The sequence below is a fragment of the Sebastes fasciatus genome, chromosome 7, assembly GCF_043250625.1.
Source record: "Sebastes fasciatus isolate fSebFas1 chromosome 7, fSebFas1.pri, whole genome shotgun sequence".
Taxonomy (NCBI): domain Eukaryota; kingdom Metazoa; phylum Chordata; class Actinopteri; order Perciformes; family Sebastidae; genus Sebastes; species Sebastes fasciatus.
Window position 1 is genome coordinate 19,482,553 of NC_133801.1, and position 16,971 is coordinate 19,499,523.

The 16,971-nt window shown below is 39.3% G+C and overlaps 2 protein-coding genes across 3 annotated transcripts; one reads left to right on the forward strand and one right to left on the reverse strand.

Annotated features, from left to right (window-relative positions):
* Nucleotides 1-5,014: 5,014 nt before the first annotated feature.
* On the forward strand, nt 5,015-7,863 carry LOC141771604 (uncharacterized). 2 transcript variants are annotated; one of them, XR_012594735.1, is made up of 4 exons: nt 5,015-5,481; nt 7,114-7,336; nt 7,427-7,623; nt 7,730-7,863. XR_012594735.1 is itself a non-coding variant. In XM_074642060.1 (3 exons), exons 1-3 carry the CDS (start codon nt 5,139-5,141, stop codon nt 7,554-7,556), a joined length of 696 nt encoding a protein of 231 aa, XP_074498161.1. In that variant the 5' UTR covers nt 5,015-5,138; the 3' UTR covers nt 7,557-7,709. The 2 variants fall into 2 exon arrangements, 1 of the variants encoding a protein (XP_074498161.1); XM_074642060.1 differs by lacking the exon at nt 7,730-7,863 and having other exon boundaries at nt 7,427-7,709.
* Nucleotides 7,864-10,542: 2,679 nt separating this feature from the next.
* cep57 (centrosomal protein 57) lies at nt 10,543-16,866 on the reverse strand. The gene is made up of 11 exons (XM_074642062.1): nt 16,535-16,866; nt 15,431-15,611; nt 14,926-15,129; nt 14,728-14,849; nt 14,490-14,618; nt 13,606-13,683; nt 13,356-13,451; nt 12,436-12,516; nt 11,999-12,204; nt 11,774-11,918; nt 10,543-11,691 (listed from the first exon to the last, which is right to left on the reverse strand). Exons 1-11 carry the CDS (start codon nt 16,574-16,576, stop codon nt 11,506-11,508), a joined length of 1,470 nt encoding a protein of 489 aa, XP_074498163.1. The 5' UTR covers nt 16,577-16,866; the 3' UTR covers nt 10,543-11,505.
* Between the last annotated feature and the right edge of the window lie 105 nt (nt 16,867-16,971).

The window sequence follows — 16,971 nt, forward strand, 5'->3', positions numbered from 1 at the left end:
GGCTGCAGCTGTGCACAGCAGCCCCTCATATCCTGTCTATTGACTAAGTCAGAGACCAGGCAGCAGCAGCTAATTATAGATAATTGTGAGGTCCTTCACCTGGACAACAGATGGGAATGTGTGAAATAGCAAACTCACACTGAAACAAAGAAGAAAATCACTTTTTGCCTTGGTCCATGGTGCACATCACATAATGGACAGCGGCTTTGTAAGTCTTTAAATCCATCAGCTCCTGATACCAATTATATTGTTTCCAATTTTAACACATAGAGGTAGTAAAGGTTGAACCACCATTTGTCATGTGTGACGCTGTTAATGTTCACCTTTCATATCGTCATCCTGTAGTTGTACTCTGTGTTGTCTGTTTTCACATTTTCTTCAAGGAGTAAATGTCACTAAAGTAACTTTTTATATGCATCGGTAGCTGAAAAAGCTCAGTGCAAAAAGATGAAAAGGCTCTGCTGCATCAAAACATCCAGATAAAAGAGGTCAGGGTTGTTTTTTGTCAAGAAAAAAAAGGCATTTTGGTTTTATGTCAACCTGTCATGTCATCTCACTCCACCATCAATGTCACAGGGCCTGTGCTTCTGTGTTTAAATGGCATATTCATTGTTAGACAAGTGCATGCATTTTGTAAAGTTGTGGATGGTTATAATATATAACCTATATTTAACTAGAAAGTCACATTGAGATTAAACCCTCTTTTACAAGTTAGACCTAGCCAAGACAGGGTCAAAGAGCAGCATCCAACACATAACAAGACAACAACATTGAATCACGACAGCAACAATAGGTACGACAAACTACATTACATCATAAAGTGCATTAACAGGGCAGCATGTTGGTCATGTGTTTGACTTTGTTTTGTTTTGTGCTTCTGCACTGATAGAAGGCACTTTAAACTGAAGCCATTTATGTGACCTAATATTATAACTGTTTTGGAGAAATAGAAAACTTCCGGTTTAAGTAAGTAGGACATTTGCCAGGGATGATCTTATAGACTAAAATGAACCAATGTTATAACCTCTGCATGCTGTATAAGGTACAATGATGGGTCCTGAAACCAGAATTAGTGACATACCTCAGGGCTGATTGATACAGGGGGTTAAATTTGGGAAAGGTGGACTGTGAGACAAACAACCGAAAAATATGTTTTCTAAACAAATGTAGTGTGGAAACTACTCGGAAAGGCAGGATTATTGTTGCTGCACAGTAATCCTGCCTTAAATGAATGGACGGACTCCAAAAGCAACAATCCTTTTGTTTTGGAATCATTGATTTCTATTTCAAAGTCAGAGGGGTCAGAACAAATTCAGCACCCAAATGAATCCAAATGTGAGTCAGTTTGTTTTGATGTGATGGAGCCGGGAGGCTCTTGTCATCACGGCTATGTGTCTGTCTGTTGTTTTGGTCTCTTTGTTTCAGACTGTCTCCGTTCCATTTACCCTGGAGCTCTGGTTTCCTTTGTGTTGCACATCTTCATTGTCTACTCTGTATTTCACTAGAACCATAACTGACAACAGGATATTACACTAGTGTGTGAGCAGCTGAGATGCCATCTGGAGATAAGAAGTTGTAAAAACAACGATTTTAGTTTTAATTGATAGCAGGGAGGAAAAAAATAACTATCTGTGCTTCTTTTCATTCACTTAATTAACTTATTTGCGAAATGTTGTATATTTTCCCTCTGGTAGACTTTGTTGTAAGTATGGTTTAATATGAAACTTTAATATACCATATTATAATTCAGATATTTTTTGCAAATTAGCCATATTTTTGTGATCAAAGTTATACGTTGGATATTATTAACCCAAAGAATTGCATAATTTAAAAGAAAACATTAATTTAGAAAAAGAAAATTAAATAGAATAATAAATAAATCAAATAAAAACTACTATTACTAATACTACTAAAATTATTACAAATAATGATAACTCAACTAACCATATTTTTGACACTATATATTACATACAGTATTTTGTGTGTCACTGCTAGCCTGTTCTTAAATGACCCTTGGTGTAGTGTGTTGGAGCTTTGTCTGCAGTGTTATGGTCTGTTTGCCTTTCTGTAATTGCAAAGCGTAACATCTGTGGGTCCAGGGTAAAGCAGCTTGTTACTGGGGTATCCATAAGTCACTTCATACTTAAAGACAGTGCTGCAGCATTAACGAGTTACAGTAAAGTGTTGATTTATAGATGTCATCTTTCATCAAATAGGCATCTTCCAGTCTGAGTATTTGAAAGTAGACAGAAACGTTATGATAAAATGTATTGTGAGAAGGCACCACATATACATTTTGTGGTTGAGGTTTCATTGAAAGTGAAATGACTGACAGAGAGCACTTTTCCATGGGGTCTGGTGTCCGTTTTTTCCAATAGTTGGGTATAATTACTGACCATGCAGAGAGCGAGCAGCAGAGTGGTTGTTTATTTATTGATGCTAAGCCTGGGGGTCGGGCTGCTGTGCATAAAAAGAGGTTAAGTGGCCCTGAACATACAGCCGGTCGTAAAAATGTCTCACTCACTTGTCTGTTTTTATCTCTGCCTGACAAGACAGCTGACACATTTCTATGTGTCTGTCTCTTCACTCTCCCCTCTGTGGTCGCACGCCTGAGGTGCAGCAGATTGAGTTTCACTGACCTCCTGCCTCTTCTTCACAAACTCCTTTCCTTCCAGCCGATCAGTAATTCTCCTCTCCTCTCTCGCCTCCCTCCCTCCCTCTCTGAGGCCTATTTTGTGAACCAGAAAGAGGTGGCCGATTGGGTTTCTCTCCTCTACAGACTGTCTCCCTCCCAGTGGCCTAGACTCTGGCGGGGTCAGGTTGCTGTGAGCCAGCAACACTCAGTCAGGTCACAAAAAGTCTCAAACCTGCTACCTGGTGGCTCTTCTGGCAATATTTCAGATTTAATTGATATTATTTTAAAGTATGTGGGCTCCTTTTCTCATGTTGGAGTCAGACCAGCTACAGGTGCGTTCAGAGACTGTCTGCTCTATTCATAATGGGTCCACTGCAGCACCTGACCACAAACAATCTCAGCTGGGGAGGCCCCATTGAGTGTAATTATCTGCAATTTCCTCCTTTGTGTGCAGCCGGCCTGTATTTGATGTCCGTTGCAGTGATTCCTTCTCTTATTATTTATCAAACGCCTGTTTTGTTTCCATTGGGTTGACCCCCTGACCTCAGCCTATCATCAAACACCATGCATATTCAGGAGACAGAGGAACGCATACAGTATTTAGTAGTCACCACGTGTCTCAATCCCTGAGTGAAATGACACAAATGTCACTCTGCAAAGACATAAATCCAATCTATACTTGTACAACTGATCAATTTAACCATCTTTTTTAAAAAAAAAAAATGCTCTAATGATCTTCTGAATGAGAATCAGAACAGAAAGATGTTCTTTTCTCAATTTCCTTCCTAGATTTATCTTTGCTGACAGATGTAATTAATATTTTAGAGGGAGGATATTGTAATCCCAACAGAGACATGGGGCATTACAAGAGGAAGAGTGAGGAGCCCAGATCTTTCATCTTCTCTTGAGCTAAAACATGAAGTTGCTCCACATGTTGTGGGACCAAGAAGTTGGCATAAACTCTATAACTACTCTGTAAACAATTGCTGTTAATTAACAGTAGGATTTCAACAGTATTAACCTGTTATTGCTAAAAACTGTGTTTTACTGTTAATACAAAAGAAAACCTGTTAAATTACGCTCATAGGCCATTTTTTAACTGAACTATAATGCATTCTTAAAAAACAGCACTTTACTGCTGATCAACTGTCTAAAGTATCATCAGTAACAGTTTCATGCAGTATTCTTTTAATTCTGGGACCTGATCTGCACATGTGAGGCTTGCACATTGTACGTGATTGTAAAATCAGTGAATTATCTCTGTTCTTCACTCACATGTTGTTATGGTTTGCATTCTGTGCTTGTAGACAGCTATAGACATACATTTTGGGAAAAGTTTCAACAAGTCTATTATAGCCTTTTTCCTAACAAGTGCCTTTAATTGTATTTAGTGTGACTATTCCTATGTCTGTAACCTGCTAAGTCTATTCATCTAGGCAAAAAATAATGTTTATTAAAATGTATGTAAAAAATACAACCTAAATAGTGCATTATCAGTAAGATAATGTAAAAGAAAGGTGAAAAACAGCTATATAATGTATCTTTAAACAGTAAATTAACTGTAAAATAATGTGAAATGTCCGTTAATTAACATAAATAAACACTAATTATCTTTATATAATAGCCTTTATTACTGTAATATTACAAGAAATATTTTAATTTTAACATATATTTATTGTTAAAATAGTCATACACCGTAAATCTAAGACCATTAACATATAAATTACAAATGAAACATGTAATTATACGTTGCAAAAGCCCAAATTTACATTAACTCTCAGAAGTTTTGCAAAAGAAATCTGTATTTTTACAAGAAACATTTTTAGAATTCCATGAAATCCTTTTCTTCTAACATACATTAATTGTTAAAATAGAGTCATAAACCTCTAAAAAAACAGAATAATTATCTTTAAAAATGATCACGAAAAGCTTAAATACAGATAATTACGATTGTGATTACAAAAAAATACTGTAAATCTAAGACCATTTACATATAAATGAAAAATGAAACATGTAATTTTTAAAAAAAAATTCTGTCATTTTGAAATACAGAAAAATACAAAAAATTTAAAATTTCTTGAAAAAAACTGTACATTTTTGTTTTGTTTTTTTACAGTGTGCTGCCAGTTCTTCATTGTTATTTACTAGTGTGGACGTTTCTCCACATGTTGTGGGACCAAGAAGTTATCATAAACTCTATAACTATTAGAGAGATCCTGCAGGTTTAGTAGGTCTAAAGCTCTGGTGCAGTGCACATTTCATTTCCGACCCCTGCTTAGTTTTCCTGAAACTGGACTCCGGAGCTGCATGATGAATAAAACATCCTCTGTGCTGCTGGCTGATCACCGGACTCCTTTCAGCTGTATAAGTGGTGAAAGGCGACATAATCTCCATCAGAACAAGATCTGGACTGAGATTGAGACAAACACACACACACAACAGAGAAAAGGCTCCACAGACAGCGGAAAGGACCACAAATTAAGCTTTTTGTTGGAGAAGCAGGATGTTAAAACCGCAGCAGCACGGTCAGCTCATCCTGCCGGTGTCGGTGTTTGGGAAGCCGTGGTACTGGCAGCGCAGCGGCGTTGCCATGGAGCAGAGCACCCACAGCCTGGCGCAGGTCGTCATGGAGATGAGGGATGAGATCCAGAAGCTGGAGGAGGAGAACCGAGAGCTGCGGGGAGACTACGGTCATCAGCGGGCCTTTGGGGCCAGGATGCCGGGGAGAGCCAGCAGCAACAGCCCGGTGTCTTCAGCAGCAAGGATGGAGGCGGGGATGGAAGAAAACCCCTATGTGAACCTGAGGCGCAATGCGTCTGCGCCAGTCCTGGAGGGACAATACAAAGGTAAGAGAAACTACTATCACAACAGCACCATATTAGTAAGGGTGTAAGAAAATATCGCAAATATTGCAATATTATGTTTTGTGAGACTGAAGTAAAGTTTTCTTTCTTTATTTCTTTATTTCTTTGTTTATTTATTTGTATTTATTAATTTTTTTATTTCTTTAATTTATTTTTCTCTCCATTTTGTTTTATCCATATTCAATTTGATTTTATTTTGTTATGAGGAAAAGGAAGAAAAAGAAAAAAAGGAAATATATATATATAATATATATATATATATATATATTATATAATTAATTTTTTTCTTGTTTTTTTCTTGTTTTATATATAAAACAAGAAAAAACAAGAAAAGAAAAAAAAAATCTCCTCAACTGGCCGGACATGCATGCTGCCTCAGCACTAACTGGGCTCCTCCTCCATCTCTTCTCTCCTCCCTCCAATGATTGCCTAGGGATAGAAAAGGGCAAAAGCCCTGAGCTATCAACTAGGCTCACGAATTTACGATACGATTGTGATACTGAATCAAAATATCGCAATATATCCACTGTATCATGATGCCTATAGTATCACACAGCCCTGTACCATAGCCTATCACAAGTTATATAAAAGGTATAACACAGTGATCTGTTCAATAATGTCTGTTGTAAAGTGAAATATGATTAGAAAATAAAAGTAATATAGCAGAATAATTTATTTTAATTAACCTATAACCGCAACACTCATTTTTAAAGGAGCACTCCAACAATTTAGCATAAAACTTTCATTAAGTTGGAGGTTTCACAAGATACGGATTAAAAAAATGATGCTCAAAATCTAAGGCGCAAGAGACAAGATATCCCGATATTAGTCTTTTGTATTGGTCAAACTACAATAACACTGGATCCTACAATTCCCATAATACAACCAAGTAGCCTCATTGGCAAAAAGTGTAAGAGAAATGCACTTTCTATTCACACCAGCAGCAACAACAACAACAACAGGAATACCATGTGTTTATTTTAAGGCATTATTAAATTTTTAAATTGGCGTATAGACATCCATCCATTATCTGTAACCGCTTACCCTATTCAGGGTCGGGGGGGGGGGGGCTGGAGCCGATCCCAGCTGACATTGGGCGAAGGCGGGGTACACCCTGGACAGGTCGCCAGACTATCACAGGGCTGACACATACAGACAACCATTCACTCTCACATTCACACCTACAAGACATTTAGAGTCAGCAATAACCTAACCTGCATGCCTTTGGACTGTGGGAGGAAGCGCGAAACCCACGCTAACACAGGGAGAACATCCAACTCTACACAGAAGGGCCCCAATTGCTTTTAATGTTATCAAACAAAGAGAAACGCCCTCCCCTTGTCCTAAACCCGAAAGTACAACCATCCCGACCAGGGCCTTTGTGGGGGGTAAAAAGGTCCCAGAAAAATGTCCCTGGAATATAATTTAGACCCTGGCCCCTTCGGTGGAAACGCAATGATTTCCTCAAAAGGTTCTTAGTTCTGGGGGAAAGTTCCTGCGGTAGAAACGGGGCTTTAGATATAAGAAAATGTCCTTTGTGTTTTCTTTCCATATCTATCTCTGCACTGAGGAAATGAATCCATTCCAATGCACCATGTTCATGTTATTTCACAGAGAACACCGTCATGACTGTCCGGAGGTACTCGATAAGCTCCAACCTGTCTGGTGTGACCATGACAGAGGGGAGGACTGACAGGGCTCAGCCCAGTGACTCTGGATGGGGAAGACTACATGAAGAGATCCAACATGAAGACAGCATCTTTGGCAACTCGACCAGAGGAGAAGTGGGAAAAGCTACCAACAGACACTCCCTGCAGGAATATGTCCACAAAAACAGGTACAGACAGGCTATGTTGTCTCTAGTATACACCTTTTCCAAAGTTGCCTATAGTTTCCTAACCGTCGTGTGATTTCTTTGACCTTTCAGGGCCAAGGTAAAAACCGTCACATTCCTTCTACCTGTGGACGACATTTACACCAACCGGCCAGTTCTGACCAAACACCAGGAGGGGCCTAAAATCACTGAGCTGGCGTCTATAACCGAGACAGATTCCTGATAGAAGCAGAACTTTTAAAGACTTCGGATGGGAGAAAAGTGCACACATGACATGAGCCTCAGAACAGGTTAGCCTCTTCATTTAGGTCAGTGTGGATCGGGCTCTTAATGAGTGAGTCAGCAGACCGATTTTATCACACCTGACCACACACAAACACAAGACTCTGGTTACAGGTGTTGTTTTCATTCGGCCATCGCAATCCAGGCCCGGTTAGCAGTGATACAGTGATACAGGGCCCTCTGCGGCGAGGATCAGATGTCTGGACTCCTCTCCCGACCTGGGGTGTCGTCTCGGAGCAAGACACACACCTGCAGGTGACGGCCCTTTAATGGACAATTGTGATCACTGACTCAGGCATCGTGAGCAACATCATTAGTTATTCATCTTTGTTTCTTTTCACCATGTAAACTGAAATGTGTAGTCAAGGGGCCACGTGTGCGTTTAAACATGTGACCTGTTGACCAGAGTGTATTTTTTTAGTGCACAACACACACTGTACTCTCTGCTTTCATATACGGAAGGCTCTTTGTAAATACACCAGTGTTAATATGAAAATTAAAGTAGGCACCTTTAACAGTCATTATAAGCTATTATATATGATATAATATAGTGTTATGAATTATTTTTAATTTTAAGCAGATTATTTTGTGTCGTGCAAACAAGTTCAACTCGAGATAAAGCGCTTCACAAAAGTAAAAAATCTTTGCTGTCTCAGTATTTTGGCATTAGCTGAAACTCAGAAGCCCATACACTTCAATTGAACTTCAAAATATGTGTAGTTTACCTCTAGTTTGATATATTGCAGATTTGCTGGTTTAAATGCACCACGTAAACAAGGGTGAGCGTGTTGATTCTTCACTATGTTGCATGCAAACAAATGAAAAGTTACTGAATATTTGTTACCTTCTGTGCTCATTTAGGATTTATTGGGAGTCAATCACTGACAGAGAAAAAAGGCATTTATTATTTAGTATGTCAGACAGATACATGGGCTACAAGCAAAGTGTATACTCTCTACTTTAATGCCATATTTGATCTGCTATGTCCAAAATATCAAACATTTACTCAAGTGACACATTCACAATGTAGAGATCTAGAGAATGATGCCATCACAAAAGCTCTTTGGTCAATGGCACCTGTTAAATACGCTGCACCTTGGTTGATGAATCATTTATAATCAGGCAGTAATTACCAGCTCACAGGACCACACAGAACCTGGTTTGAGTGTGTTTGCTTTGATTGTTGGTTTCCACGGCACCGGTAATCAGCTGTTGTTCCTCTGTGTCCACATGGCTGTAGCTGTCTAAGAAGCCATGCATATTTTTCTTTACTTCTGTTTGGCCAGATTCATCTGCATCTTTTAACCGGTCCAGAGCTACATCCTCTGATTGATCGTCAGTGTGCAGGCTTCCGTAGCTCTCGGAGTCCTGGGGCTTGATGGCCGGGCAGGTCTGGGGTTCAGACATATGTGATGACAGTTTGGGTTCACTCAGGCTGTCTCCATATTACACAGGGATCAAGCAAAAGTCGTCCCTGTGTCGCCTCACGACAGAGGAACAAAATGAGTGAGAGAGGGAAAGAGACTGCAGGGCATTAAAAAAACAATTAAAAGTCCTTGTTACCCAATTTAAAGGGTACAGAGTAAATCACTAAATAGAATTAGAGGGATTTGTCAGACATCAAACAGACCTGGTCTGTGGAGACTTGACTGGTAACTCATCTGGCTGTCCTGCTGTTTCCTCCCAAGAAAGTAAGTGGTCCTTCTGTCATTCCTTTTCACCTCAATCTCCCCTCGCTTCTAGATAACATAGCTTTTATTCTTCAAAGCTGTAGGAAATGTGGACAGGGGATGTGGAAATCAGAAAAAGGAAAGCACAGGGTTTGTGGTATATGTCAATGCGTCCTCACTGGTGGACATTTGGGCTCAGGTGGATCTTGTCGGGGAGGCCGTGACTCTCCATGCGAGATGCAGAGTTGACTGTGTCTCTCCAACTACACCTGCTAGTACAGGACCACTGTGAAGACCCACACGGATCTTCGCAAACACAACAAGCCATAGAGCAGACGCTGCGTTATGATAGAAGAGAGCAAAACACATTTCATGCATAAAATGTTGTTTAATCTTTGACAAACATGCATTTGAAGTGGTGGAAGAAGTATATGGTGTCAAAACAGTCTCATTAGTATTCACAAAGAAATGTCAAGTTATGTAACTCGTAAAACATAATGCACAAATAAAAGCAGAGTGATTTGTATCTGTAAATCTCTATCTGTATCTGTGCCTCTAATTTACAACTCATATATCATCATCTGTACATCAACTTAGCATTTTTCAAAGGAAATATATTTGTGAATCTCCATCTACTTATTTGGATTCTTTTGAGACTGTTTTCACACAAAATCCACAAATTCCGTTTGCATGTGACTCGTAAAATACAATGCACAAATAAATGCAGTGATTTGTATCTGTAAATCTCTATCTGTATCTGTGCCTACTACCTACTGCAGGTTTGAATATAACGTGTTAGTCAGTTTGACTAGACTATGTATACATATTACTATAGCTACAGATTGTGTAACAATTGTTAAGCATCTTTCCAATTCTTTTAAATCTTAGGCGAATCAAGACATTTTATTGGTAATTTGATGTATGGGAGCCCATAGGGACATTTTTAAGTTTTACAATTTCCCAAATTTATGCAAACACACAGCTGTATTCTCAATCTGCATATATACCCCAGTTTGGGGTCAATATTATTTGTTTGTATATTAGAATAAATCTGTCACATTTATAATTCATTCAGTCTTTATGATTTTATTCTGGTCTGATGTCTACTGACGTCACGGTACCAGCGTCGAAGGTAGATGAGATGAGTCCGTGAAAGAGGAGCAAAGAGGTGTCTTCATAAATAAAACTGTGTCAGGCTTGGTTGCATTTGTCACCAAAACAAAATAAACAAAACAGTACTGTAGTCATATGCAAACATAAATACTTTATTTCATAGAGGAATACGTCTTCACTCAAAAATAGGTTACTCATGATTGTAAAAAAATAACAATCCTCCTGAATATTTGTAGAAATAATTACAAATATTCTGATCATAACACACATGCATATACACACACACACACACACATATTGTGGGTCTGCAATATGACACATCAAGGGGGTTCAGTCGTTTTAACCAAATACAGCACAGTGTGTCCTTCAGCACAACATTAGGATAATCACATTGGAGAAAACTGTAGCAGACTATTTCATCACTGTAGTTTCTTTGCACTACCAATGGCTGCTGCATCCACTTTATGAATATTTATGAAATGTGAGAATCGGTTACTATCAAGCAACCCAGGAATGTTGTAGCACCAGGAGATTTTGGCTTCCTTATTAAAAAAAAAAAAAGAATATTAACTTTTATTTCATGAGACTCATTGAAGTCCAGGTTGTCCATTACTGTAAAATGTGTTTCCGTGCCCAAAAAACTACATGAAAACTAAAAATCACTCTGAACTCTCACGCCCTCTGCTGGTAAAGGACTTAAACATCAAGTAAAGTCCAGGCAGACGTTTGAGCCAACATGAACAAAAATATGGTTTCCTTAATAAAGAATAAGTTAATAATCATTTAGAGCCCTCTCTTAATTTAAAATATTCAGAACAGTCATTTGACACTAAGATGACTAATCAGACAACAAACTGACCTTGTTCTGATGAAACACACTTTGGGTGGACTGGTAGAGACAACTTAGATCTGGTTTAAAACATATAGTCTTTTTAGATGTCTTAAATGTTCTTAATACAGTAGAAAAAATGATGTTTTCCCAAGGGATCATAGGTCATACGTTCATGAACAGACGGTACCGGTTTTGATTGTGAAATAATGGCCGTAGGTAGGTAGACAGCACCAACAGGATCAACCTAATGTGCTGTGTTCATGTCCTGATGGGTTTCAGGTCCGTAATGAGGTCTGCAGAGCCCTCATGTCCCTCAGCAGCCTCAGGTTCCTCTTGCTCCTCTCTCCTGGTTTAACCTTGACTGCTGCAGCATAGCGGCCTCTAGTGGACTCTGTGGTAGTCGCCCTCGTCTCATTTCCACTGTTACGCCTACAAATAGTTTCCTTTCTTAACTTCTTTATCTAGTGGAGAGATGAGAAAAGAGTAAAGGAAAACAAAATCTTGCAATTGTGTGAATTGAACTGTTTCTGTGTGAAAACCTACCTGTGTTTTGTGTCTGTAGAGCTTACTGATCTGCTCTCCTTTCCTCTCCATTTTCAGCAGCAGCCTCTCCTGCTCCATCTGAAGCTCTTTTCTTTCCTGGTCAGAAACACTGGCCTCCACCTGCCTCGTCAGCTCGTCCTGCTCCCTGCGACACAAACAGAGGATAAAATTCACACTATTCCAAGAAATTCACTCCTTACAGATTTCATATGAGACTACACTCACAAGCTCATGAGTCGCAGCTCCTCATGCAGCGCTTGCAGCAGCTCTGATAGTTCCTCCTCGCTAGCAGAGGAGGAAGAAGAGGAGCTGTCTGAGTTCCTGCGACTACCTGAGAGGACACGGCTGTTGCAGAGGTGCGGCTGGTGTCGCTTCAGGAGGGACAACACTGACTGGACGTTTGCCCGGACCGAGTGGCTGCAGCCTACTGACTGAGGGTTAGTTAGGAGAGGAGAAAGAGATTCAAAGAGAGAGAGAGAGAGAGAGAGAGAGAGAGAGAGAGAGAGAGAGAGAGAGAGAGAGAGAGAGAGAGAGAGAGAGAGAGAGAGAGAGAGAGAGAGAGAGAGAGAGAGAGAGAGAGAGAGAGGCAGTGTAAGAAAAGTGAATAAATATATCATTTTATTCCAACCCTAAATCCACAAATGCACATGTGCTCATACTACCGTTCCAGCAACAAAAGGTACATCTCTGAGGCTCAGTCTGTAGTGTGGCTCTGTGTAGGACGACTGCTGTGGTGAAGATTTCTGGAAAGAGAAAATCAACATAAACAATAGTGAGATCCACAGGAAAATGTACATTTGGGAGTATTCAGTAGGCCTGCAACTAAGGATTATTATTTTTTTGTTATCATCGGTTAAGCTATTAAATGTATTGATTCATTCAATTAATGTAATCAACTGATTAGTTTTTCTGACCAACCAACATCCAAAAAATATTAATTTCATAATGACACCAAGTGGCAAATATAAAGCAATTCTTATTAAAAGGTTTGAAACTTTTTGAGAAATAAAATCAGAGAAAATTTAACTTTCATTGATTTTTTAAATTTTTTTTTAACTATTTTAGGAATATATCAGGATATCCTAATATAACAAATGCATGTGGCGGCTGTGGCTCAGAAGGTAGAGTAGGTCGTCCACCAATCGGAATGTCGGTGGTAGGATCCCCGGCTCCTCCGGTCACATGTCAATGTGTCCTTGAGCAAGACACTTAACCCCAAATTGCTCCCGAAGGCTGAGCCATCGGTGTGTGAATGAGTATTTAGATTACATCCTGATGGGCAAAGTTGGTACCTTGCATGGCAGCCTCTGCCATCAGTGTAAGAATGTGTGTGTTAATGGGTGAATGCTGACATGTAGTGTAAAGCGCTTTGAGTGGTCGGAAGACTAGAAAAGCGTTGTATAAATGCAAGTCCATTTACCATTTGATTCAATATGACATTCGCAGATGTACTAACACTATAGAGAAGCACTCAACTTCAACCGTCTTTGTCACATTTGTTCAAACGTCCACTTACAAAGAGGGAAAGAAACATTCCCACTCAGAAGTAAAAACCTTGAACCACCCCTGTGAAGTTCTTTACCTTTGAATTAGACTTCTTTTCTTTGGACTGTCTGCTGGACAGACGAGGTGACACCGACTGCAGCAGTATCCTGTTGGTCTCTAAACCGGTCTGTAGCTGAGGAACACAAAAAACATCAAATGAAAGGGAGTGTCAAATTTCTAAATTTACATTTAGTATAAAGCATACAGTATGTAAAACAATAGACTAAGCTTCCTTTCAAGTACAGGAATGGAAGCTAAAAAGAAATGCAAATTAAAGCATTTGTTACCTGATTGGCCTTATCCTGGACCAGCTTTCTCTGGTGCTCCTCCTCCTGTAGTTTCATCTCCAGCTCCCGCATCTTCATCTGACATAATAAGACAAGCACTAATCTCATTAAAAATAACAATAAGAGAATTGAGGGTTTTATATCCACTTGAGATTAAAACATGAATAATCTTTTCAAAATCATTCTGGCTAAGTGAGACCATAACCTGGAAATAGTCTACAACACCCAGACTTATAACTTCTGATCTGATCTGAGGAACCAGAGCTAGATCAGCGCTTTTCAACCGACAGTTAATAAATAACCACATTGTAAAGCCTATTTTTGTATACTCCTGTGTGAATTAAATGCTTGACAAATGAAAAGTATTTTCTCATTTAATTAATAACTTTAGTGTGAAATTATAGAGAAAAAATGAATACATATTTCCAGCTATACGCTGACCATGTTTACATGCATGCACACAAATACAGAGTAATCAGATTAAGACAATAGTTTGATTTAACTGAGTTTGATCAGATTTTCTGAGAAATTTGGGTTAGTATGCGCTTGTTATTATCAATTTAGACAACGTAACTGTGCATCATGATATCTCGATATAGGATTTCATCACAATACGATTTCATTGAATAAATTATCATATTGAATTATTGCCTAGCCCTACCATGAGGCCGTCCTGACCCCCAGATTGGGAACCACAGCCATAAATTCTTGGATAATGTTGTATGTCTTTTGGCCAAACTTCACTAATCAATGTCTGTTTTATTTGCAAAGCAAACTTGAGGAATTGTTGTAATTTGGTCTGCATAGAAATGTACAATTTTTAACCTAAGTAGTTAACATCAGTAACTACTTTAACTGACATGTCACTGTTTCTTTGTCTGTACCTCAGCATTGGTTTGTGTGCGTGTCAGCCTCAGATACTCCTGCTCCAGTCGCTCCAGCTTCTCCAACTGGGCGTGCTCAGACACTGTGTCAGACTGTCGATCAGCTGACTTGGCTGTCTCCATGGAAACCTGAAAGCATAGAGAACAATTAAAAGAGTTCTACAAATCTACTCACTCACACATGAGGCTTTTACTCAACAACATTGCATTTAAGCATGTTTTTGGACACTGGGTTAACCTGCTGCTTGAGCAGGCTCGTCCTGTCTGCCTTGGCGCTGCGCAACATCCTCCTCATGTGATCCAACTGTCGCTCCAGCTTCATACAACGAGACTCAGCAGCAGCCAGGTGGGTGATCAACACTGTGGAGAACAATGAGACACCATAAGATATTAGGAATAAGAGGGAAAATAAATAATATGTTATACATGCACCCACCTTGATTGCAGTTGGACTGGCCACTTATCTCTCTTTCTGTGTCTGTGTGATCCTTTAAGAGTCTCTGTGTGACTTTATCACTCTGTAGACGAGTGTATGATGCATCTTTATTCCCCACAGCGTGCAGACTGAGCTCTGCGTGGCCTTTCTCCAACTCCAGCTTCCTGATCTTCTCCTGGAGGTTCCTCAAGGCAGATAAGATCTCTACCCGTGCACAGACACATGGATTAAGTGTGAGAGAGATTAGATACAAGAATGTGATGCATATGGGGGACACATTGACTATAGTCGTGATGTAATAAGATATGATTTTTAGGTTTGCATGGAAGAATAAGGTGACAGGATGGGACGAGAGGGAAAGAATGAATAGACGTCAGTGCAACTGAGACATTCAAGTAGTGCGGCATCATGTTGCACATGCTGTAACCATGGAGCTCTGCAACACCACATATACCTGAATGGAAACTTTGTAAAGGGAAAACAACATGCATAAAATTAAAGTTACCTGTACTGCTGGTCTCTGGGAATCCCTTGCTGGGTGATGATGGGCGACATGAGTGATGCATGCGTGTTTGGGGTGTGTGATGCACAAGTGTGTTGATAAAGGGACGGTGAGCAGGGTACTCTCTATAAGATGACAGGCTTTCAGACACGACTCCACTGGCTGCTCGTGGCGGACAGAGATGCTACAGAGAGAAACAGGGCGAAATGTTGAACAGCATCCCACAATATCCGGCAAATACTGCAGATATCTACTAAAATATGTTCAAATTCAAATTCAAATAAGCTTTATTGGCATGAATGTTCAGGTTATATTATTGCCAAAGCAAAATTAGATATTAATGCATAATTACATTTCACAAGAAATAATCACAAAATAATCACAATCACAATATACCAAATATATTTTAACATACATTTTGTTCGGAGCTTGTAGCACCTCTTATTGTATGGCAACAGTCAACATATTTTATTTTATATCCTTGATACAATATACACCTCAAGTGCAACTTTGTTTACATTTTATTTATTACATCTACCATACCTATTTTACAAGTGTAATTACCTCTGTTTACATTACATCTATTTTATATTTTATACCTCTAGTGTAACACTTTTGTTTATATTTATTTATTACATCTACTTTACCTAATTTATTTGCTTTATAACTGTGTGTGTGTTTTTACCTGTTATATGTTTTATCTGCCGTTTAGTCTTGTCAAGTATTTGTTTTAAAGCACTGACCAGAAGTGGCAAACTGGTACGATGACAATAAAGCTTTCTATTCTATTCTATTCTACTTTGCAGTTAATATTGCACATGTTCAATATATGAGCAAAGGGGATATATATTGCAGTGATAGTAGCCATCACATCATGCAACCAGCAAATGAAGTGCAGAAAGTGAGGTAAACATGAGCTAAATGCATGCTCTAACTGACCTTAATGTTACAACATGTTTGTCCTGCTCAAGTCAGATATATCACTTCAAACTTCAATATACTTTCTAGGTCTGCAACATCAGCTGGACTGAGTTGTAGCAACTGCTGCTAGGTAGCTTTAACTCTAACTCTATGGATCACTGTAAAGTAGTAGTAACTTGAAGCTACCTTCTCCCGCGTAGCATCAGCTGTGTTTGACAGCGTCTCCATTGAAATGCAGCCAATCCAGTCTGCCTCGCCTCTGCAGAACCAAGGGAGTAAAATATGCAAAATGTGTTGTTAATTTAAACTAATATTAAAGCAAAACCTTCCTGCAAGCCTGCTAACTAAGTGCTGTTTCTAGGGTTGCTAATATGTGAAAAGAAAACACATCACTTGACACACAATCCAGGGTTTTCTGAGGAGGTTCGAATGATATTAACACCAGCGTGACCCGTCGAACGCTGCACAACGACTCGTTAACGTCACGTTAGCGAGTTAGATAGACCGGCGCGACTCTAACAACAAAACAAACGCACCCCATTTTGCTTCCCGGAAGTGTAGTTCTTCCTCCGCGGACACTCGGCAGTTTAGAACGGTGATGCTTCACAATAGAACTACAATAA

Coding starts and splice junctions, on each gene's coding strand:
- cep57 (XM_074642062.1), bottom strand. CDS start 16,576: ATGGAGACGCTGTCAAACACAGCTGATGCTACGCGGGAGAAG. Junction 15,612..16,534: donor CTGATGCTACGCGGGAGAAG/GTAGCTTCAAGT, acceptor TTCTCTCTGTAG/CATCTCTGTCCGCCACGAGC. Junction 14,850..14,925: donor CCAGTCCAACTGCAATCAAG/GTGGGTGCATGT, acceptor TGTTCTCCACAG/TGTTGATCACCCACCTGGCT.
- LOC141771604 (XM_074642060.1), top strand. CDS start 5,139: ATGTTAAAACCGCAGCAGCACGGTCAGCTCATCCTGCCGGTGTCGGTG. Junction 5,482..7,113: donor CCTGGAGGGACAATACAAAG/GTAAGAGAAACT, acceptor GTTATTTCACAG/AGAACACCGTCATGACTGTC. Junction 7,337..7,426: donor GAATATGTCCACAAAAACAG/GTACAGACAGGC, acceptor TTGACCTTTCAG/GGCCAAGGTAAAAACCGTCA.